Source organism: Nomascus leucogenys, chromosome 6 (assembly GCF_006542625.1).
Source record: "Nomascus leucogenys isolate Asia chromosome 6, Asia_NLE_v1, whole genome shotgun sequence".
Taxonomy (NCBI): domain Eukaryota; kingdom Metazoa; phylum Chordata; class Mammalia; order Primates; family Hylobatidae; genus Nomascus; species Nomascus leucogenys.
Genome location: NC_044386.1, coordinates 34,576,591 through 34,601,699, shown reverse-complemented (window position 1 = coordinate 34,601,699; position 25,109 = coordinate 34,576,591). Strand labels below are relative to the sequence as shown.

Below are 25,109 nucleotides of genomic sequence, written 5' to 3'. Positions count from 1 at the left end.
AATACATAAAAAGCATAAGGTGCTGTCTTACCAAAAAAAAACCACAAAAGTGAATTTGTAAACTCAAGATTCAAGTTATATTCTGGAATTCATCTTAAAAAAGAGGCCAAGCATACTATTGAAATCCCAAAGAATTAGATAACAAATGGGGGGGGGGGGGGAGGGGGAGAGAGAGGGGGAGGGAGGGAGGGAGGGAGAGAGAGAGAGAGAGAGAGAGAGAGAGAGAGAGAGAGAGAGTGAGTATTAGTCCGTTCTCACACTGCTAATAAAGATATACCCTAGACAGAGTAATTTATAAAGGAAAGAGGTTTAATTGACTCGCAGTTCCACATGGCTGGGGAGGCCTTACAATCACGGTGGAAGGTGAAGGAGGGACAAAGGCACGTCTTACATGGTGGCAGGCAAGACAGCAGGTGCAGGGGAACTCCCCTTTATAAAACCATCAGATCTCATGAGACTTATTCACTATCACAAGAACAGCACGGAAAAGACCCATCCCCATGATTCAATTACATCCCACCAGGTCCTTCCCACAGCACATGAGGAGCTACAATTCAAGATGAGATTTGGGTGGGGACATAAACAAATCAGTGTATAATTTGAGGAAATGCAATTAGACTACAAGGGAAATGTCTAAAAATTTTAGCAGAATTGTAAAATGTGTGCAAACACCATATGGTGAAATAGCAAATGTTAAAGAAACATACACCATCTCCTAGCAAACAGACTTGAGAATCTCTACACTGAATAGAGAAAGGACATTTTTCAAAGAATATGACAATGCAGAGAACAGAATTAAAACAAGTTTTGCGTTTTTAAAAAACTTTGTTTCAAAAATAATCATAGAAAACGCCCTTGCTATATCTTTAAGAAGCTACGTTTTTGTGAAGATAGTTTTTAGTTAAAAGGAATAATTGCATAGATTGTTAACATCTTCTGACTGAAAACAATGTTTGGCTCCACATACATATACTGAGCCTGGTGTCCTAGAATATAAGTACGTAGGGATTTATTCTGTTTTAGAAGAGGGCGTGGGAAGAGCATAACCAATTGTATGTGTCCAGTAAATGAACACATCTAGGATAGACATAATGCCATCACTGTCTGTGCCTTAGTCAAACAAGTACACTACTAGCTGCTGATATTAAGAATATGAGATGCTGCCTTTTATGCAAATTAAAACTCAACACAGTTAAGTTCCTTACTACCTTGGAGTGTGGTATTTCCAACACAAAATTATAAAAGAGGTGTCTTTTGGCTCTTCTAGCAAAATGTCCACCTTTTATTCATTCCAAGAAATGTATTTTTTTTTTTTTTACATTCCATGAAGACATGAAACTTGGGACAACAGGTCAAAGGGACTGTTAAAAGCCCCTTTATTTAACATAGCATTCTAATATATAAACAGAAAAATGATGCTGTTTGATGTTAACAATAACAATAAGCCCTCCCCCTCACTAAATCAACAATTAAATAGGACTCCTTGGGGTGTGTGGTCTTGTTCCTATTTGAAGTTCTCTCTTCACCCATCTATTAAAATGGATCTCATAATTTGTCTTCCAACTTTTCTCAGATGATTCAATATTGTATGCTCTATTTATTTAATGAAATTTCTCCTTTCTTAGCTTCTTTTCATTTGCTCGTCTCTTAAATGATGACATTTCTTAGGGCTCATTTTTCTATCCTTTATTCCCTTACCTTAATCAAACTCATCAGCAATCAACATTTCAGCTATGCACTATAAATGTTTTTACCAAAACTGTCTCTTCTTTCTCTTATGCACCAAACTTATTAAACCATCTGCATACTGAGTATCTCTACACAGAATTCCTGTAGGTATTTCAAGCTCAACATATCAAGAACAGAATTCACTCTTTCTTCCAAAATCTGCTTTATTTTATCTCTATGTATTTTTATGTCAATGAACATTCACCCAGTCTCCCAAATTATAAATTTCTGGCTTCATCTACACAGACTCACCAAATCTTATAAAACTAAACCTTGTATTTCAACAAGAATTAACCATTTCAAAACTTAGATCTGAATGTGTCTTCCTCTGCTTTAAAAAAAATAAAAAGACACAAGATAGTCATCTTCTAATTGTATACAAGAGCAGTTTTACCTTTCTAACTCTAGATATCTCTCTCCTGCCTCACTCTCCAAAGACACATTTAGTCGAAGATTTACACATGATCTACAATATGCCTTACTTGCACTTCCCAAGTATCTCTCTCACTCATTCAATTAATATTAAGAGCTATCTCTATGTGCCAGGCACTGTTCAAAGCATCGAGGATACTGCAGTGAACAAAAAGTTTCTGCCCTGTGTGACTTACATCCTAGTAGAAGAAGACAGACAAAACCAAACAAATATACAATATATGAGGCAGTGGTAAGTACTATGGAGAAAAAGATCTACCTATAAAAGTAACACAGAGAGCAAAAATGTATCACATTATGAGACACTGATTTTTCCAGGAAACAGTATGTTCTTCCTATAAACTACAGAAGCCCAGCATGTCTTTAAAAGTGTAACCATATGTCTACATCCCTTAATTTATTTACAGTTCAACTTAAGCTACAATTTAAAAATACATCAAGTGTGATACTGAAATGTATAGTCATTTAGAGGCATAGAAGAACAGAGCTTATTTCTGGAACAACCAATTACAATAATTTTACTTTCTGAGATGAAAGTTGATAGATTCAATTGTTTTCTTTGATTCTAGTGTTTTAGTTGGCTCCTAATGCACCCAGAAAAAGCATTGTGAGTGCTGGCACATTTCAAATTATGTCATGAGATTAGAATCTATTAAACATAAGTACTCATCTATAATTAATCTCATTGATATTTCACTTTTCCTGTAATACTCTATACCGTGGTTTTACATACAGAGCCTGCAAATTAAGACTTCATAGTAATACTAGAACATTAGAGACAGGAGTTTTTTGCTGGTAATTTAAAAACAGTTGTTCAATTGTCTGAGTCACTTAAGTGCATAATATGTCTCAACTGTTTACAAAGAGCTGAAACAAATGGAAAAACCTACATAAGAGCACTGTTTAAGATATAGGATATTACTAAAAGATTTGACAATAAGCCAAAGAAAATTTACACAGACATTAATTGGCCTGTTTCATACTCAGAAAATTACAATGATTTGCTTTACCATGTAAATAATAATATACAGTTTAAAGGAATTCAAATTTTCCTCTGGGAATTTTCATTCTTATTGTATTACATGTGGCTCCAGTCTCAGTCTCAGGACATGAACAAATGAATGAATGAACGAGTGAATGCTGGTGTTTTAGTGTTCATATAAATCTGTAAAGAAAACTAATGTTTTTTTTTTTAAGGTGTCGAAGTTAAATCTGAAATGTTTTAAACTTCCAAATAACTAAATAGCAATTAAGTTCAGTGCAAGCTGAGCCTGACTTTAATGACTACAACCCACACCAGCAGAGTTCTGTCAAAGTTTTCATGGTTTCGGGAACAATGTTAAACTTCGTCACTTCTTAACCTTTCACTTCTGTTGACAATCCCTAGGATCCTCACAAACATGCCCATTGTGGGATGCTCCTTTCTGTATCTTACATGATGATCATCTTCTTCACTCCTCAATTTGGTTGGCAGAAAGGGAAACCCAACTGAAATTCCTACTAAAGTGTAGGCCCATAGGAAATATTGGGTTGTGGAAAGGGATAGGGTAGCTCAGCCGTCAACAACATACTGATAACTCCTACGCTAGAGTGAAAAGCAGCTATCACCGTGCTCTCAAGGCCAGGGCTTATATTCTACTTAACAAACAAAACCAAAAGATGGGTAAGAGGCAAACTTTATGTATTCTCAAGGCTGAGGAGAAAAGAATATACGTACCGCATCTGTGATGTCTATTTCATACACCCTTTGGAAAGTCCTACGCTCAAAGAAAACAAGTTTGCCGCTGCCACATCCTCTTTGAATAGATGTACCAGTGACTATGAGCTTATCATCCGGACTGAAACAGCAGTCAGTCCTACAGAAAAAAAGAGTTTATGAGTATAAGCTTATGACCTCCACAATAGTCCAGCAATAATTAGTGAATTAAATAAAATATAAACATCTCTGTAATAAGAGCTAACTCCTATATAGGGCTTATGAGTCAAGCACTTTCATTAATTTGTTTAATCGTCACAATAATCCTATGCGGTAGTTATTATCCACATTTTACTGATGAGGGAACTGAAGAAAATAATTTAATTACACCTTGCACATGGCAACAAAAGTAAGTAGCACAGCTGGGATTCAAACTTAGGCAGTCAGACTCCAGAATCTGTGCTTTTTAACTTCTACACTGTAATTTTTTTAAGGTAAAGGAAGTATAAAAAAAACTCAATATAGACATTAAGAGTGTCTACAGACAGATATATATATGACTAATGTCTAAGTAATGATTATTTTGGCCATTTTAAAAACTATTTTCACTAACACCACTACTATCACCCCCAAATAATTTGAGTTATGTCAAGTTGAGCACCATGAAATGAGCCACAGGTTGCATTGCTGGAACCTAATTGATGGCTATGATTCCAAGGCTCTTATTGTTAGCAGTCTGGCCATCTGATTGTGACTAATCTAAGACATGACCCAAAGAAGTTATATAGTCAGCATTACTTGTAGCAGGTATAATAGCTCAAAAAATTACCATCAGAAGTTATATAGTTAGCATTACTTGTAGCAGGTATAACAGCTCAAAAAATTATCATCAGCTATAAACTCATGTTTGTTTGAACATAAAATGCCATGGGCAGCAGACATGTTAGAGTTAGTACTGCATTATCATACAGCTTTCATACAGCTTCCTTCACTTGACACTTCCATTATCTTCATGCTCTTCTCTGTTGATCATTATTTCATTTCTACCAAAATAGAACAATTTGCCTAGGCACCAACTATAGGACTTAGAGGTCAAGTTTTGCCTCAGCTGCTTCAAGAAAACCTTTAAAAGTTTCAGGTGCCAATTTAGTAGATTGGAGATAACAGTGTTCAGCTACCCAGAGCAAGACAGTCTGAACAAGTGAAGGATGCTGAATTACTGATTTGAATGATTAAAAAAATGAGAAAATGAGCTGTACTATAAATGCTCAGTAAATATTAAAAACTGCTTTGAAGGTATTAGAGCTCAATTTTTTTTTTTTTTTGAGATGGAGTCTCGCTCTGTCCCCCAGGCTGGAGTGCAGTGGTACAATCTTGGCTCACTGCAAGCTCCGCCTCCCAGGTTCACGCCATTCTCCTGCCTCAGCCTCCCGAGTAGCTGGGACTACAGGCGCCCGCCACCACACCCGGCTAATTTTTTGTATTTTTAGTAGAGACAGGGTTTCACCAATTGTTAGCCAGGATGGTCTCGATCTCCTGACCTTGTGATCTGCCCGCCTCAGCCTCCCAAAGTGCTAGGATTACAGGCATGAGCCACCATGCCTGGCTGACTAGAGCTCAAATTTTTAAAAACCACAAATTTTAAAAGGCCTACCTTGTCATTTATACAATATTAAAAGAACAATTGAATCTCTTAAAATATATTTTACTACTCCAAGACTTGTGCGTGCATACAATACACACAAACACATGAATAAATCAAGTACATAATTTTTTTTTTTGAGACGGAGTCTCGCTCTGTCACCCAGGCTGGAGTGCAGTGGCGCAATCTCGGCTCACTGCAAGCTCTGCCTCCCGGGTTCACGCCATTCTCCTGCCTCAGCCTCTCCGAGTAGCTGGGACTACAGGCGCCCACCACCACGCCCGGCTAATTTTTTGTATTTTTAGTAGAGACGGGGTTTCACCGTGGTCTCGATCTCCTGACCTCGTGATCCGCCCGCCTTGTAATCCCAAAGTGCTGCGATTACAAGCGTGAGCCACCGCGCCTGGCCTCAAATACATAATTTTAACTTCAAAAAAGTTTTTGAAGTCTGAGGAATGTGCAAAATAAAAAATATATATATATTTTTCAAAAAACAGATTTTGATCACTCTGTCAAGTCTGTTTTCCAGAAGATCTAAAAGACGTATGATATAAATTAACATTAAAGTAAAAGTACTTCTTTTCCATTCTTCTATGCTGATCAAATATTTAAAATATGCTACTTACATTGGGAACATGGTGGGAAGACCCGAGGCTGAAAAAAGTGGCTTATTAAATTGTCGGATGTCCCATAATTTTAACGAATCGTCACCTGACAGAGGAATGAGTGGAAAAAAAGACAGAAAAGTGAATTGTGCAAAAAGAACTCACTCCCAGTTTAGAGTCTGCTAAACTTAATGTATAACTGTAAGGAAGAAAGGGAACGGGAAGGGGAGAAAGAGAGAAGAAAGAAAGAAAGGAAGAAATAAACTAGATTCACACAAGCATGTTTTACTTTTTTAACCGTTCAGAGAGCTTAAAAGCAGTAGTCGCAAGAACAGTTGAAAGCTATTTGATAATGAACTGGGCTTCTAGAAATTACTTTCCAGATAGATGTAGCATCTGCAACCTAGAAGGAACCCTGGAGAATCTACTCTAAAGTATGATATTAGAGCAGATGGTAGTTCCCCTGTGGTGTATTTGAGCATACGTTACTTCTTGAGAAGATTTTAATTTAACAACTATCAGGACTGAAAATAGTTCAATTCACAACAGATTCCTTTTCCCACTGGTGTATGGGTAAAGCTATCCATTAACATTAATAAGGGTGAGCCATGTGATTCCCTTCTCTCCAGTGTAATTCTAACTATAGCTATCATTCTTCACTTTGCTGAGGAGTACAGCTTTGCCAAGCCATTTAAAGAATGAGTATTTTTAAGGAATCACTTTTTGTGCTCCCTTTGGCAGCACATATACTAAGACTGGAACGATACAGAGAAGATTAGCATAGCCCCTGCACAAGCATGACATGCAAATTTGTGAAGCATTCCATATGTATTTTAAAAATAAATTTTAAAAAATCCCTTTTTAATATTTCTGTGGGGCTAATTCCTGAACAGAACAAAAGCCAAACTTATATACATAACGTTTTCGCTGTTCTTTCTCCCCAGTGCCCACAGCTGAGACCTGCCTCAACCCCTTGGGTCCAATAAGGAATGAGAATCAGGTGCAACTGAGGAGAGTAAAGAGTTCGGTAAAAATCCCCATTTTTATAGTGAAGCTTCCTCTGAAACCCAACTTTTGGCAGGTACACTAATCCACAACTGGCTGGACTCAGGACCTGCTTGTACTGGGAGAACTTTGTAAGGCTCACCTTTGGAATGTTACTTTATTGCTTTCAGTCTTTTTTTTTTTTTTTTGAGACGGAGTCTTGCTCTGTCACTCAGGCTGGAGTGCAGTGGCATGATCTCAGCTCACTGTAACCTCAGCCTCCAGGTTCAAGGGATTCTCCTGCCTCAGCCTCCCGAGTAGCTGGGACTACAGACATGCGCCACTACATCCAGCTAATTTTTGTATTTTTAGTAGAGACAGGGTTTCATCATGTTTTCCAGGCTGGTCTCAAACTTCTGGCCTCAAGTGATCCACCTGCCTCAGCCTCCCAAAGTGCTGGGATTACATGTGTGGGCCACTGCACCCGGCCTGCTTTGAGTCTTTAAAAAAAGGTTACACATCTCCACAATCTTCATTAACATTAGAATGTTCAGAAAACATTAGAATGTTCAGAAAACATTAACCTGTATTAATTCCACCTAGTCCAGCACGTTATGCAGCTAGCAGAAGCACCTTGTAACATCCTGAGGACTCTTTGCTGAATAGACTTCCATCTGCCATATTGTATACATCCAGGAAGGAAAACGATGGAATATAGTATACATGTGGTATTGACCAATTAAGTTATCCAAAAGCTAGTGTGTGTGTGTGTGTGTGTGTGTGTGCGCACGCGCACGTGATGGAAAATAAGAATTATCACCAAAATGGCTTTGACTGAAATAGAGTTAGTTTTATACTTCTAAGGGAGTAAATATCAACTGGGTAATTACTCAGTTGAGTAATTATGGGCTCACCTATTTTATCACCTGTGAAGAATTTTCAAGCTACACTCTCCCTTTTTCCCCTCTTCTCCCCTAACTCCACCTCAGAGACTTGGATATACCATCCCAAAGATGCAAGAGTAGATGTAAGAATTCCTAAGTGGAGCAATTATCATTTGAAAACTCTCCCAGGGGATTCAGATACACTACTGGGATGAGAACCATTGTTTTAAATAAAGAATATATAGAATTTTAATTGGGAGTCATCTCTGAACTCAAGTAGTAGGTTAGAATTGATGGACCAAAATACATATTTTATAAATATCCACCTTTGCCATGTGTATCATAGAGAATTACACGTACATGTGCTTTGATTTTTTTAAAGTTATGCAAATGAGAGTAGTTTAGATACAACAGTAAAGTTTCCTTAAAGAGAATCTGAATGAGTTCCCAAGGGTAAAAGGATAGGGACTAGTTAAATTGAGGGGAAAGCTGTGCACTTCTCTTGCCTCTCTCTTCACTTCCATTATCCTATACACTGGGTTGTAAAGTCTTTCAGGAAAAGGATTCTGTCTATGATGTTTACAGTTTATACCCAGCACCTAGCATAATGTTAGCTCATAGTAGATGCTCAGTATACAGTAGTCGAGTGACTGAATGAATAGCTAAATATCGCACTGTTAGATTCACCTGCCTAAAGTGTAGCTCCTCCATTGGCCTACAGAATAAAGGCTATATAAGGCCCTCTGTAGCATAGTTCCCATCTACTTACCACGCTATTAGTATTTCTTTTCCTTATGTGATATTTAAGACTCTCTGTAACATGGCTCCAACCTACTTACCATGCTATTTCTTTTCTCTCCCCACAAATAGGTCTGTAGGAAAATCTTCAGCTATGCCCCATACTCTCCCATAATGCTGCCTTCACTATTCTCTATCTCCTTCTATCAATACACAACCTATCTATGTGATAAAGATTTAGCAAAAAATTAGGAAGCTATATCCAACCATATGAATGTGGGTAAGTAAACTTACAATATGACCATATAGAACTGTTTTTAAAAATCTCATCTAGATATAGACTTTAAAAAAAAAAACTAAATTGGCTTAGTATTTGAACTGGGGGAAGAAAAAAAAGCAATGGTCAAACAACAAATAGACTTTGAAGTACCAGACACAGAATTATAAAATGGTATAGAAAGAATATAGGTGATCATCTATAAAATTCGCAAGGCAAAAGCAAGGATCATTTGTGGAGGCTTTAAACTCTTACGGAATTTGAATCTAAATGAAAAACTTAGGCAAAAAAAAAAAAGTAAATATTTAAACATTTTACTTGGTAATTTTTAATACAAACAATGTTGCAAAGTTGGAAATGTATTTTAATGAAGAAATCAGACTGGCAAAGGTGCATTAACAAAAATCACAGCAAGCTTTACTAAGCACTAGGATATTATTGTCATATTTGTTAAAGATGATTATTTTATATAGAGAAATACATCAAAAAGAAAGCTTTTAACCTACCTCCACGAGAGGCAAGGACATTACCATCATAGGAAAAAGTCACACAAGAAGTGTCTGTGCCCGAGTCATGAGCCTGTTTATAGTGGAACTTAGGATGAACCTATTCACAAAGACAAAGTGTTAATATCTCACCTCAATTCAGAAGAGAACACTTTTGTGGCAAGAACATTTCACTTTATCATGGTGAAAATAATACACACCTATAAGCAAAGTACTAATTTCACATAATTATAATTTGCTTTCTAAAAAAAAAAAAATGGCTTTTAAAAATATCCATTTGCTTTGATAAAGAACAGAGAAGGTAAGTCCTAGCAGGAGACATTTTTCCAGATTGCCCTAGCAAGCTCTGTACAAGACAAGACTATAATAACTTCTTACTTACTTCTTCATATTATGCTTATAAAGTTATTGGGACAATTTCCTATATTTATCTGAAAGAGCAAATATAAATGAAAATTACAAACGAGCACATTATTTATTTACCCCAAAATATTTATTGTATTCCTAGGATATGCCATACACTCTGCACATGGTTGGAGGTCTTAACGTGCCTGTGGAATGAATAGTAACAGCAGCTAACCCTTATACAAAATGCTTATCATATCCGAGGCACTATATGCTTTCCTATCTTGCCTATTTAGTCCTCACAATCACTCTGTAAGTTAGGTTCTATTATTATCATCTCCATTTTATAGTTTGAGAAACTGAGGTACAGAAACTTAAGGACCTTGTCCAAGGCCACACAGTTTGTAAGTAGTAGAGATGGGGGTTTGAAACCAAAAAGACTATTCTTAAATACTGCATTATAATCCTTCTCTTACTGATTTATCTTAATAGTATTTTTACTTCTAATGGTGTTTCTACACAGTTAAAGACTTGTAATTCTACTACACCAATCCTGCCACTCAGTTATGACTCAGTAACCAGCACAAGGTACTAGGAAGTCAACTGCCTCAAAAAGTATGGTCTACATGAACAAAGACATTGGTCCATTAAAAACTTCCTCCCCTACATAGCTGTCATTAATAGAGTAACCTCTGTAATAGGGGTGTGTGTGTGTGTGTGTACCTGTGTACGCACACACATATGCCATGCTGGCTAATTACACAATGGTTCTGGGCCATTACCAACTTTCTTAGGGTAATTCCATAGTGAAAGACAGGGGCACTGCTGGTAATGACAGCATGTGAGTCCCTCCTGGGAGCCACAGGTATGGTAATGCAAGTGAGCTCATCTCCATTGCTCTCGTAGCAACCCTTAAGAAGAATGAGTCACAAAACAGAGCTCGTGTACTTTGCCCTCCGAGTAATATCCCTGACACCCAATCAATGGGCTTACACCTAAAAAAATCCAGTAATGAGGAGTACACCACCTTACAAAAGCAGTCCAGTTCATTTAAAAAATAATAATAATCTGTATATATTGGGTGAAAACTGGCTTCTCAGTTCTTCCTCTGGGTAACAGTCTTAGAATTTATAAGTTGTCATGCTTCCATCTTTCATGGATACAAAGAATTCATTGATTCAACTGTTTTTTTATTGGATATCAACTGTATGTATAGCAGACACTCAGTTAAGCAGAGAAAACACAAACGTGCCGAGATAAACATAGCTTCTAAAAGACTTGGCAGTCCCCAGAAAGGATACAGATCTCAGCACACAGAGTGACAAGTGCTACAATGGGGAAATACAGAGTAATATGTGAGCACTGAGAAGGCCCTAACCCAAACTTGACAATGAGGGAGAAAAGAGGGGCAAAAATAAATCGGAGTCCTAACAGATAAAGTAGAAGTTAGCAGTTGCAGGAGCAGGAGGTGAGGGCAAGAAAGAGTATTTCAGTCAGAGGGTACTGCACTGTGGTAAGCTGAATTTTTACCCTTGTGACCTCTGCCCCCTAGTGTGATGTCCATGAATACCTTAAATGGTCAAAGGAGCTTGGCAGGTGTAATTATGGTTACTAGTCAGCTGACCTTAAAATAGGGAGATTATCTTGGATTGCAGGTGGGGCTGAAGCAGTTGCATGAGCTACAGTGCCGACAACAAAGTCACAGAAATGTGATGGAAGAGGAACTCAGAGAAATTTGAGATATGAGAAGTGTTTCACATGTCACTATCGGCTTAAAGATGAAGGGGGCCACATGTCAAGGAAACAGGGACCTGAATCCTGCCAACAACCAATGAGCTTGAAAGAGGACCCTGAGCACACACCAAGGCAAGCCTGGTGAAACCCTGAGAAGAGAATCCAGCCACACTGTGCCAGACTTCTTACCTACAGGAAATGTGAGAAACCAAAGGCATGGTGGGGAAATGACATGAACAGGCCCCAGATATCAAGGCTGTATAAGCCATGGGATATGGTTTGGATCTGTGTCCCCACCCAAATCTCATGTCAAATTCTAATTCGCAGTGTTGGAGGTGGGACTTGGTGGGAGGTGACTAGATCACAGAGGTGGCTTCTTATGAATGGTTTAGCACCAGTCCCTTTGGTACTGTCCTCGTGATAGTGGGTGAGTTCTCATGAGATTTAAAAGTGTGTGGCACCTCCCTCCCCCTTCTCTTACTCCTGCTCCTGCCATGTGAGATATCTCACTCCCCCTTTGCCTTCCACCAAGACTGTAAGTTTCCTGAGGCATCGCCACAAGCCAACCAGATGCCAGCATCATGCTTCCTGTATAGCCTGCAGAACCATGAGCCAATTAAACCTCTTTTCTTTATAGATTATGCAGCCTCAAGTATTTCTTTCTAGCAATGGGAGAACAGACCAATATACCATGTTAAGGAGCTTAGATTTTATCCTGAAGGCAAAAGGGAGTTGCTAAAGGAGTTTAGGCAGAGAAGTAGCATGACTAAAGTTGCTTTATTATCATTATTATACTTTAAGTTATAGGGTACATGTGCACAATATGCAGGTTTGATACATAGGTATACATGTGCCATGGTGGTTTGCTGCACCCATCAACTCATCATTTACATTAGGTATTTCTCCTGATGCTACACACCCCCCAACAGGCCCCAGTGTGTGACACTCCCCACCCTGTGTCCACATGTTCTCACTGTTCAATTCCCACCTATGAGTGAGAACATGTGGTGTTTGGTTTTCTGTCCTTGTCATAGTTTGCTGAGAATGATGGTTTCCAACTTCATCCATGTCCCTGCAAAAGACATAAACTCATCCTTTTTTATGGCTGCATAGTATTCCATGGTGTATATGTGCCACATTGTCTTAATCCAGTCTACCACTGATGGACATATGGACTGATTCCAAGTCTTTGCTATTGTGAATAGTGCCTCAATAAACATACGTGAGCATATGTCTCTATAGTAGCATGATATCTGATCCTTTGGGTATATACCCAGTAATGGGATGACTGGGTCAAATGGTATTTCTAGTTCTTAGGCCCGTGAGGAATCGCCACACTGTCTACTACCATGGTTAAACTAATTTAAACTCTCACCAACAGTGTAAAAGTGTTCCTATTTCTCCACATCCTCTCCAGCACCTGTTGTTTCCTGACTTTTTAATGATGGCCATTCTAACTGGTGTGAGATGGTATCTCATTGTGGTTTTGATTTGCATTTCTCTGATGGCCAGTGATGATGAGCATTTTTTCATGTGTCTGATGGCTGCATAAATGTCTTCTTTTGAGGAGTGTCTGTTCATATCCATTGCTCTTTTGATGGGGTTATTTTTATCTTGTAAATTTGTTTGAGTTCTTTGTCAATTCTGGATATTAGCCCTTCATCAGATGGGTAAATTGCAAAAATTTTCTCCCATTCTGTAGGTCGCCTGTTCACTCTGATGGTAGTTTCTTTTGTTGTGCAGAAGCTCTTTAGTTTAATTAGATACCATTTGTCTATTTTGGCTTTTGTTGCCATTGCTTTTGGTGTTTTAGTCATGAAGTCCTTGCCCATGCCTATGTCCTGAATGGTATTGCCTAGGTTTTCTTCTAGGGTTTATATGGTTTTAGGTCTAACATTTAAGTCTTTAATCCATCTTGAATTAATTTTTGTAAAAGGTGTAAGGAAGGAATCCAGTTTCAGCTTTCTACATATGGCTAGCCAGTTTTCCCAGCACCATTTATTAAATAGGGAATCCTCTCCCCATTTCTTGTTTTTGTCAGGTTTGTCAAAGATCAGATGGTTGTAGATGTGTTATTTCCGAGGCCTCTGTTCTGTTCCATTGATCTATGTCTCTGTTGTGGTACCAGTACCATGCTGTTTTGGTTACTGTAGCCTTGTAGTATAGTTTGAAGTCAGGTAGTGTGATGCCTCCAGGTTTGTTCTTTTGGCTTAGGATTGTGTTGGCAATGCGGGCTCTTTTTTGGTTCCATATGCACTTTAAAGTAGTTTTTTCCAATTCTGTGAAGAAAGTCATTGGTAGCTTGATGGGGATGGCATTGAATCTATAAATTACCTTGGGCAGTATGGCCATTTTCACAATATTGATTCTTCCTGTCCATGAGCATGGAATGTTCTTTTATTTGTTTGTGTCCTCTTTTACTTTGTTGAGCAGTGGTTTGTAGTTCTCCTTGAAGAGGTCATTCGCATCCCTTGTAAGTTGGATTCCCAGATATTTTATTCTCTTTGAAGCAATTGTGAATGAGAGTTCACTCATGATTTGGCTCTCTGTTATTGGTGTATAGGAATGCCTGTGATTTTTGCACATTGATTTTGTTTCCTGAGACTTTGCTGAAGTTGCTTATCAGCTTAAGGAGATTTTGGGATGAGACAATGGGGTTTTCTAAATACACAATCATGTCATCTGTAAATAGGGACAATTTGACTTCCTCTTTTCCTAACCGAACACCATTTATTTCTTTCTCTTGCCTGATTGCCCTGGCCCAGAACTTCCAACACTATATTGAATAGGGGTGGTGAGAGAGGGCATCCTTGTCTTGTGCCAGTTTTCAAAGGGAATGCTTCCAGTTTTTGCCCATTCAGTATGATATTGGCTGTGGGTTTGTCATAAATAGTTCTTATTATTTTGAGACATGTTCCATCAATATCTCGTTTATTGAGAGTTTTTCTCATGAAGGGCTGTTGAATTTTGTTGAAGGCCTTTTCTGCATCTATTGAGATAATCATGTGGTGTTTTTCATTGGTTCTGTTTATGTGAGGGATTACATTTATTGATTTACATATGTTAAACCATCCTTGCATCCCAAGGATGAAGCTGACTTGATCATGGTGGATAAGCTTTTAGATGTGCTGCTGGATTCAGTTTGCCAGTATTTTACTGAGGATTTTTGCATCAACGTTCATCAGGAATATTGGTCTAAAATTCTTTTTTTGTTGTGTCTCTGCCAGCCTTTGGTATCAGGATGATGCTGGCCTCATAAAATGAGTTAGGGAGGATTCCCTCTTTTTCCATTGATTGTAATAGTTTCAGAAGGAATGGTACCAGCTCCTCTTTGTATCTCTGGTAGAATTCAGCTGTGAATCCATCTGGTCCTGGACTTTTTATGGTTGGTAGACTATTAACTATTGCCTCAATTTCAGAGCCTGTTATTGGTCTGTTCAGAAAAATCAACTCATTCCTCATTTAGTCTTGCGGGGGGTGGGGGGGTATGTGTCCAAGAATTTATCCATTTCTTCTAGATTTTCTATTTTATTTGTGTAGAGATGTTTATATTATTCTCTGATGGTAGTCTGTATTTCTGTGGGATTAGTGGAGATATCCCCTTTATCATTTTTTATTGTGTCTATTTGATTCTTCTCTCTTTTCTTCTTTGTTAGTCTTGCTAGCGGTCTATCAATTTTGTTGATCTTTTCAGAAAACCAGCTCCTGGATTCATTTTGTTTTTGAAGGGTTTTTTGTGTCTCTATCTCCTTCAGTTCTGCTCTGATCTTAGTTATTTCTTGCCTTCTGCTAGCTTTTGAATGTGTTTGCTCTTGCTTCTCTAGTTCTTTTCATTGTGATGTTAGGGGTCAATTTTAGATCTTTCCTGCTGTCTCTTGTGGGCATTTAGTGCTACACATTTCCCTCTACACACTGCTTTAAATGTGTCCCAGAGATTCTGGTACGTTGTGTCTTTGTTCTCATTGGTTTCAAAGAACATCTTTATTTCTGCCTTCATTTCGTTATTTACCTAGTAGTCATTCAGGAGCTGGTTGTTCAGTTTCCATGAAGTTGTGCAGTTTTGAGTGAGTTTCTTAATCCTGAGTTCTAATTTGATTACACTGTGGTCTGAGAGACAGTTTGTTATAATTTCTGTTCTTTTACATTTGCTGAGGAGTGCTTTATTTCCAACTATGTGGTCAATTTTGGAATACGTGCGATGTGGTGCTGAGAAGAATGTATACTCTGTTGATTCGGGATGGAGAGTTCTGTACGTGTCTACTAGGTCCACTTGATGCAGAGCTGAGTTCAAGTCCTGGATATCCTTGTTAACCTTCTGTCTCGTTGATCTGTCTAACATTGACAGTGGGGTGTTAAAGCCTCCCATTATTAATGTGTGGGAGTCTAAGTATCTGTAGGTCTCTAAGGACTTGCTTTATGAATCTGGGTGCTCCTGTATTGGGTGCATATAATTTAGGATAGTTAGCTCTTCTTGTTGAATTGATCTCTTTACCATTATGCAATGGCTTTGTCTCTTTTGATCTTTGTTGGTTTAAAGTCTGTTTTATCAGAGACTAGGATTGCAACCCCTGCTTTTTTTTGTTTTCCATTTGCTTGGTGGATCTGCCACCATCCCTTTATTTTGAGCCTGTGTGTGTGTCTCTTCACGTGCGATGGGTCTCCTGAATACAGCACACTGATGGGTCTTGACTCTTTATCCAATTTGCCAGTCTGTGTCTTTTAATAGGGACATTTAGCCCATTTACATTTAATGTTAATATTGTTATGTGCGAATTTGATCCTATCATTATTGATCCTGTCGTTATGATGTTAGCTGGTTATTCTGTCCATTAATTCATGCAGTTTCTTCATAGCATCGATGGTCTTTACAATTTGGCATGTTTTTGCAATGGCTGGTACTGATTGTTTCTTTTCATGTTTAGTACTTCCTTCAGGAGCTCTTTTAAGGCAGGCCTGGTGCTGACAAAACCTCTCAGCAATTGCTTGTCTGTGAAGGATTTTAGTTCTCCTTTGCTTATGAAGCTTAGTTTGGCTGGATATGAAATTTTTCTTTAGGAATGTTGAATATTGGCTCCCACTCTCTTCTGGCTTGTAGAGTTTCTGCCGAGAGATCCGCTGTTAAGTCTGATGGACTTCCCTTTGTGGTTAACCTGATCTTTCTTTCTTGCTGCCCTTAACCTTTTTTCCTTCATTTCAACCTTGGTGAATCTGACAATTATGTGTCTTGGGGTTGCTCTTCTCGAGGAGTATCTTTGTGATATTCTCTGTATTTCCTGAATTTGAATGTTGGCCTGCCTTGCTAGGTTGGGGAAGTTCTGGATAATATCCTGAAGACAGTTTTACAACTTGGTTCCATTCTCCCCATCATTTTCAAGTACACCAATCAAACATAGATTTGGTCTTTTCACATAGTCCCATATTTCTTGGAGGATTTGTTCATTTCTTTTTACTCTTTCTTCTCTAACCCTGTCTTCTCACTTTATTTCATTAATGTGATCTTCCATCACTGATACCCTTTCTTCCACTTGATTGAATCAGCTATTGAAACTTGTGCATGCATCACGAACTTCTCGTGCCATGGTTTTCAGCTCCATCAGGTCATTTAAGATCTTCTCTACACTGTTTATTCTAGTTAGCCATTCATCTAACCTTTTTTTGAGGTTTTTAGCTTCCTTGTGATGGGTTCATACATGCTCCTTTAGCTTGGAGAATTTTATTATTACCGACCTTCTGAAGCCTACTTCTGTCAACTCGTCAAAGTCATTCTCTGTCCAGTTTTGTTCCATTGCTGGCGAGGAGCTGCAATCTTTGGAGGAGAAGAGGCACTCTGGTTTTTAGAATTTTCAGCTTTTCTGCTCTGGTTTCTCCTCATCTTTGTGGTTTTATCTACCTTTGGTATTTGATGTTGGTGACCTACAGATGGGGTTTTGGTGTAAATGTCCTTTTTGTTGATGTTGATGCTATTCCTTTCTGTTTGTTAGTTTTCCTTCTAACAGTCAGGTCCCTCACCTGCAGGTCTGTTGGAGTTTTCTAGAGGTCCACTCCAGACCCTGTTTGCCTGAGTATCACCAGCAGAGGCTGCAGAACAGCAAATATTGCAGAACAGCAAATATTGCGGCCTGATCCTTCCTCTGGAAGCTTCGTCCCAGAGGGGCACCCGCCTATATGAGGTGTCTGTCGGCCCCTACTGGGAAGTGTCTCCCAGTTAGGCTACACAGGGGTTAGGAACCAACTTGAGGAGGCAGTCTGTCCATTCTCAGAGCTCAAACGCCATGCTGGGAGAACCACTGCTCTCTTCAGAGCTCTCAGACAGGGACATTTAAGTCTGCAGAAGTTGTCTGCTGCTTTTTGTTCAGCTATGCCCTGCCCACAGAGGTGGAGTCTATAGAGGCAGTAGGCCTTGCTTAGCTGCGGTGGGCTCTGCCCAGTTCAAGCTTCCTAGTCGCTTTGTTTACCTACTCAAGCCTCAGCAATGGCGGACATCCCTCCCCCAGCCAGGCTGCTGCCTTGAAGTTCGATCTCAGACTGCTGCACTAGCAGTGAGCAAGGCTCTGTGGGCGTGGGACCCACTGAGCCAGGCACAGGAGAGAATCTCCTTATCTGCCAGTTGCTAAGACCTTGGGAAAAGTGCAATATTTGGGCAGCAGCATCCCGTTTTTCCAGGTACAGTCTGTCACGGCTTCCCTTGGCTAGGAAAGGGAATTCCCCTGACCCCTTGCACTTCCCAGGTGAGGCGATGCCCTGCTCTGCTTCGGCTTGCCCTCCATGGGCTGCACCCACTGTCCAACCAGTCCCAATGAGATGAACCAGGTGCCTCAGCTGGAAATGCAGAAATCACTCGTCTTCTGCATTGATCACACTGGGAGCTACAGACCAGAGCTGTTCCTATTTGGCCATCTTGGAAACCTAAATTTGCTTATTTTTAAATGATCATTCTGGACACATGTGAACAGACTGGGAATATTCTGTTCCTAGGACAAACAAACTCTGCTACCAACCTCAATAAGGAAAATTTGCCGCTTGCTTATATCCATCAAGTTACCAACTACTAAACTCTAAATGAAACTTTTGGAAGATCTTATAAACAGTGGTAGCAGTTTACCCAAAAGTCCTGTACTTCATTTGGCCTCTCAATGAATTTAGTTTTTTATTTGTTTAAAAGTTTTGTTTGTTTTTAATGTTAAGCAATACATATAGATATCCAAATAGAAGAAAGACCTATCATTTCATGAGTGATAAGACAGTTTAGTACAGTAAAAAGGGCACTGCGCCAGGAACCAGGAAGCACAAAATCTAGATTCAGTTCAAGCAAAAACTAGCACTGTGACCTGGGACAAATTACTTAGCTTGTCTGGTTCACACTCCTGTCTTCTGTAAAATAAAGAGATTGAAGTAAATGATTTCCAGGGTCATTTACAGCTCTATGACCCTTAGGGAAAAGACAAAACAGGCAAATGCATAATACTTTATCAATCAATTAACTGATCAATATATACTTTATTAATAAGACAAAATCTTGAATGCCAATATTTGAAAATATAAGTACACACATGCATATAGATGTGTATGCATATATATACCAGTAAGCAAAGTGAGATAAAGAACCTTAAAAGTTATAGAATCCAGTGGATTCACATCACACAAACTTCAGTGTGAGCCCAGAGCATGCAGACAGTTCCATATGACAGTCTTAACTTGTTGCTCCAGAGAAGAAAAGAGATGGTATTGTGAATCTGATGCTCCCTAAATTGGTCTTCCTTCCCTGTGCTTTTCACTACCCTGAGTGGGATTCTAAGGTAGAAAGACATATAGCCTTCCAGTGCTGAAGTAAAGAAAAAGTAATCCATTTCTAAAATTAAAAAAAAAAATTCTGCTAGATCTAACAGGCGATAGTGTAGATACAATATAATGAATAGAATGAGAATATGGGATTTTGACTACAGGTAATTTCGTCTTGCTGTAGTATGAAGGGACTTCACCAAATATTCATCTGCTACATGTTTATGCCTCCTCATTTAGGATTCCCTTTAAAGGAACATTATATTGGAGGTGTAATGTTTTGAAACTTCTACAATTCATTATTTATAATGCAGAAAGAGTGAATGTATACTACAAAACAAGCCCCATCCAGTCTTTCTGACCTCCAACATATTCCATTGCAACACCTCTTTAAAGTAGTAAATGGCTGGATATTAATAATTAAGATCCCATGGGAGAGGGAGAGATGCACTCAAAATAATCTAATTCATTTTCTCTTTTAAAGGATCTAATAAAACAAAGAGGCACAATGTCTTTAGTTGATTGAGATGAAGACCTCCCAAATTTTATATCAAAAAGTGCTCTTCAATTATCAACTTTACCTTAACCAGAAACAAAAGTTATTCCAACGAGGAAAAAGAGACAAAGGTGACCTAAAATTTGCATCAAACATCAACACTTGGACAGTCCATTATGACAAATATCCTCACACTTTGAAAACAATGTCAACCTAACTGAAAAACACTTCAGGCATAATGTCAGGAATCTAAAACTGCAACTTGTCCTTTAACTGCTGTTATAATCATCCTAAGCAAAGAATATTGTTCTTTAGGAAGCTGAGATTGATAATTAACTACCTTATATAGGCTTATTCTTTTTGTTTTTTTGAGACAGAGTTTTGCTCTTGTTGCCCAGGCTGGAGAGCAATGGCACAATCTTGTAGGCCTCTTATTCTTAGGTGTGCCTTATACTATGATTTGGAGAATATCAAGACTCAAATATTCACCAAGATGGAAAACGCAAGCACAAAATCCTAGAGTTTCGAAGGCCCTGTCTGGGATCATACAATACAAACTCCCAATTGGAAAAATTGTCTCTATACCTCTTTTCTCAGCAGATGGTCATGGAGCCTCCGGAAGTTCAAAATGCATTATATTATAAGGAATATCAGTCAATTTCTGGAGCAATCCTCCTGCCTCAGCCTCCCAAGTACTGTGACTACAGGCACAAGCCACCATGACTGGCGAGTTTTTATACTTTTATTTTGTAGTGGTGGGGCGGGGAGTGGTGGTCTCACTTCGTCGCCCAGCTGGTCATGAACTCCTGGGCTCAAGCGATCTTCCTGCCTAGGCTTCACAGTGTTGGGGGAGATTTGGGCAAGACAGCTGACTCATACAGCCAGGTGGAACAGCTGCCACCAAGGAACCAGGATGACTGGCATGCTCCTAGCAGATCTTCAGAGGGAAGACACTGTGAGTAAGAAGAAAGACACAGAAGCTGGGCTGAAGGGGGAGGAAGCTGGGAACTTGTTTGGGGTTACAGCACACTGTACTCATTTCTGGCCCCCAGTGACTCCTGGGGAGCAGGTGAAGTGAAATGGCAAGTAGCAACCCACTCTCACCATGGGCCTTTAGAATCCCAGCAGGAGGAGACCCTTCAACCACCATGGACGCTTAGTCGGCAGGGAGAGCTGCTTAGAAAAGTAGCAGGGGCAGCATGTCAGCCAATAGAGAGTTTGGTGTGGGAACATCTGTAGTAGAGCACCAGCAGGGATGCCCATACCCCTAGGATTGACTTGCTTCCATAGAAGACTTTGGCTGTAGGGAAACTGTTTGACATGAACACTGTAGGGGCAGTCTTGCCCATCAGATGGGGCTGGTCTGACCTGAGTACCCCTAAGTCAGCTGGCCTCTCCCAGGGTCCCAGCCTGGCTAGGTCTGCTTGCAGTGCAGCCTCGGGAACCCTGGGGGCCTGTATCATAGCTCCTGCACTGGCAGACCATGCCAGACCAGTGGAGAGCTCCAGTGGGACAGCCCCTGTGGCCATGCACCAGCCTGCCCACTCCCTCCCCTCACTGCAACTTCCCCCAGGCCCACAGCAACCACCTACATCACTCTGCTGGTGTGTGTCTGCGTGAGTGGATTTTGCCTTTCCTGCCCAACCAGTGTTTGCCTGTAACCTGTCCTAACACTGTTACCGGTAAGAGCGCACACCACCTCCTCACCCACACTGTACCACCACTGCAGTCAGTGCCTTGTTGGGCACAGAGCCCATCAGCCCCACCCCCACCAGCACCCCATCCCAGTGCCAACACTGCTGCCAGGGTGAAAAAAGATATGGAGAACACTGGACCCTCCCCCACCCTGAGCAGCCCACCCCTGGCTGCATGAACATGCACAGAGGGCGCACACACACCTGTGCTTGCCAGCATCCTAACCCCATGCTAATACCACCACCAGCATGACCACACACACACTCACCAGTGTGGGCCCTCATGCCCCTGAGCTGTGCTTCCTCCACTGCTGCTAGGAATGCCTACGCAGAGGCAGGCACCCCAGTACCTGCTAGCACTGCAGCCAGTGAGCATGCACCCCTTCACCCCTCCAGCCCCCGGCACTGCTGCTACTGTTGCTGTTAGCACATGCGAACAAGGATGGATCCTGCTGCCACCACCCTACAAAATGTTTTGGCTGACACCACCCATCCAAGTGTAATGATCAGAAGTCTGGGGACATCTTCAGCCCCCACCCCAGCACGATGGGTTCCTAATCTCAAGGAGCCAGAAAACAAAGTCAGGTTGCAATACAAGTTCCCCAGAGTTAGAGCATGCAGCCCAGGAATCGGGAGCTGAGCCTTAGCCCCCTAAAATCTTCCAGAAATGAAGCTAGTTGACTGAACCCACATTATACCAAAATCAAATCCTCAAGTCATCAAATAGGATAAAAGAAAAAGAAATCCCAAGGACAGCAACTTCAAAGACTGAAGGAACATCAGCCCATAAAAATGAGAAAGAACCAGTGCAAGAACTCTGACAACTCAAAAAGCCAGAGTGCCTTCTTTCCTCCAAATGACTGAACTATCTTTCCAGCAAGGATTCTGAACCAGGCTGAGATGGCTGAAATGACAGAAATAGAATTCAGAATATAGATAGGAACAAAGATCACTGAGGTGCATAACTACATTGAAATCCAACCTAAATAAACTAAGAATCACAACAAAATGATACAGGAACTGACAGACAAAATACTACAAGAATTTCATAATGTAATCACAAGTATTAACAGCAGAATAGACCAAAATGAAGAAAGAATCTCAGAGCTTGAAGACTGGCTTTCTGAAACAAGCCAGTCAGGCAAGAATAGAGAAAAAAAATGAAAAGCAACATATAAAACCTCTGAGAAATATGAAACTATGTAAACAGACCAAATCTATGACTAATTGGTGTCCCTGAAAGAGATGGGGAGAATGGAAACAATTTGGAAAACATATTTCAGGATATCACCCATGAGAACTTTGCCAAACTAGCTAGAGAGGCCGACATTCAAATTCAGGAAACGCAGAGACCCCCAGTAAGATACTTCACGAGAAGATCATTCCAAGGTACATAATAATCAGATTCTCCAAGGTTGAAATTAAAGAAAAAATGTTAAAGGCAGCCAGACAGAAAAATCAGGTCACCTACAAAGGGAAGCCCATCAAACTAAGAGTGGACCTCTCAGCAGAAACCCTACAAGCCAGAAGAGACTGGGAGCCAATATTCAACATTCTTAAAGAAAAGAAATTCCAACCCAGAATTTCATATCCAGCCAAACTAGGCCTCATTAGTGAAGGACAAATAAGATCCTTCTCAAACAAGCAAATACTGAGGGAATTCATTACCACCAGCCCTGCCTTATAAGCAGTCCTGAAGGAAGTACTAAATATGGAAAGGAAAGACCATTAACAGCCACTAGAAAAACACACTTAAGTACAAAGACCAGTGACACTGTAAAGCAACCACACAAACAAATCTGCATAATGGCCAGCTAACGTCATGATGACAGGATCAAATCCTAACTTTGATACTAATCTTGAATGTAAATACTAACCTTGAATGTAAACAGGCAAAATGCCCCAATTAAAAGGCACAGAGTGGCAAGCTGGATAAAGAACCAAGACCAAATGGTACGTTGTCTTCAAGAGACTCATGACAGCCACAGGTTCAAGATAAAGGGATGGAGAAAAATCTACCAAGCAAATGGAAAACAGAAAAAAGCAGGAGTTGCAATCCTAATTTCAGACAAAACGGATTTTAAAACAACAAAGATCAAAAAGACAAGGAAGTACATTACATAACGGTAACAAGTTTATTTCAACAAGAAGACCTAGCTATCCTAAATACATATGCACCCAACACAGGGGCACCCAGATTCACAAAGCAAGTTCTTAGAGACCTTCAAAGAGACTTGGACTCCCACATATTAGTAATGGAAGACTTCAACAACTCACTGACAGTACTAGACAGATCATAAAGGCAGAAAATTAACAAAGATATTCAGGACATGAATTCAGCACTAGATCAAATGGACCTGATAGACATCTATAGAACTCTCCACCCAAAACAACAGAACATACATTCTTCTCATCACCACATGGCACATACTCCAAAATTGACCACATAATTGGATATAGAACACTCCTCAGCAAAAGCAAAATAACTGAAATCCTAACAACCACTCTCTTGGACCACTGCATACAATTAGGAATCAAGAACAAGAAAACCACTCAAAAAGCCATACAACTATATGGAAACTGAATAACCTGTTCATGAATGACTTTTGGATAAATAATAACATTAAGGCAGAAATCAAGAAGTTCTTTGAAACTAATGAGAACAAAGATACAACATACCAGAATCTCTGGGACACAGCTAAGGCAGTGTTAAGAAGGAAATTTATAGCACTAAACACCCACATTAAAAAGTTAGTTAGAAAGATCTCAACTTAACAACCTAACATTACAACTAAAAGAACTAGAGAAGCAAAAGCAAAGCAACCCCAAAGCTAGCAGAAGACAAAAAATAACCAAAATCAGTGCTGAAATGAAGGAGATTGAGACACACAAAAAACCATTCAAAAGATCAATGAATCCAAGAGTTGGTTTTTTGAAAAAAATTAATAGACCACTAGCTACACTAATAAAGAAGAAAAGAGCTAAGATCCAAATAAACACAATTAGAAACAACAAAGGGGTTGTTATCACTGACTCTACAGAAATACAAAGGACCCTCAGAGAATATTATGAATACTTCTATGCACAAAACCTAGAAAATCTAGAAGAAATGGATACATTCCTGGACACATACAACCTACCATGACTAAACCAGGAAGAAACTGAATCCCTGAACAGACCAATAACAAGCTCTGAAATAAATCAGTAATAAATAGCCTACCAGACAAACCAAGCCCAGGACCAGAAGGATTCACAGCTGAATTTTTCCAGATGTACAAGAAGAGTTAGTACCATTCCTACTAAACATACTCAAAAACAATTGAGGCCTCTTCCCTAACTCATTGTATGAGGCCAGCATCATCTTGATACCAAAATCTGGCACAGACACAACAAAAAAAGAAAACTTCAGGCCAATATCCTTGATGAACATCAATGCAAAAATCCACAACAAAATATTGGTAAACCGAAACCAGGAGTACATCAAAAAGTTGATCCACCACAATCAAGCAGGCTTCATCCCCTAGATGCCAGGTTGATTTACCAAACGCAAATCAGTAAATGTCATTCAT

At 39.7% G+C, this 25,109-nt stretch overlaps 1 protein-coding gene and 1 non-coding gene across 3 annotated transcripts in view; one reads left to right on the top strand and one right to left on the bottom strand.

Annotated features, from left to right (window-relative positions):
• The window catches only part of WDR70 (WD repeat domain 70), a 381,591-nt gene that overhangs the window by 55,631 nt on the left and 300,851 nt on the right, over window positions 1-25,109 (bottom strand). For both annotated transcript variants that reach the window (XM_030813996.1, XM_030813997.1), the window contains exons 11-13: window positions 9,493-9,592; window positions 6,125-6,209; window positions 3,878-4,016 (exon numbers count right to left, since the gene is read on the bottom strand). In XM_030813996.1, coding sequence (XP_030669856.1) covers window positions 3,878-4,016; window positions 6,125-6,209; window positions 9,493-9,592 — 324 coding nt within the window. The remainder of the gene's footprint in view (window positions 1-3,877; window positions 4,017-6,124; window positions 6,210-9,492; window positions 9,593-25,109) is intronic.
• Window positions 6,829-6,935, top strand: LOC115835820. The gene has a single exon (XR_004030829.1). It is a non-coding gene; the product is annotated as a U6 spliceosomal RNA (small nuclear RNA).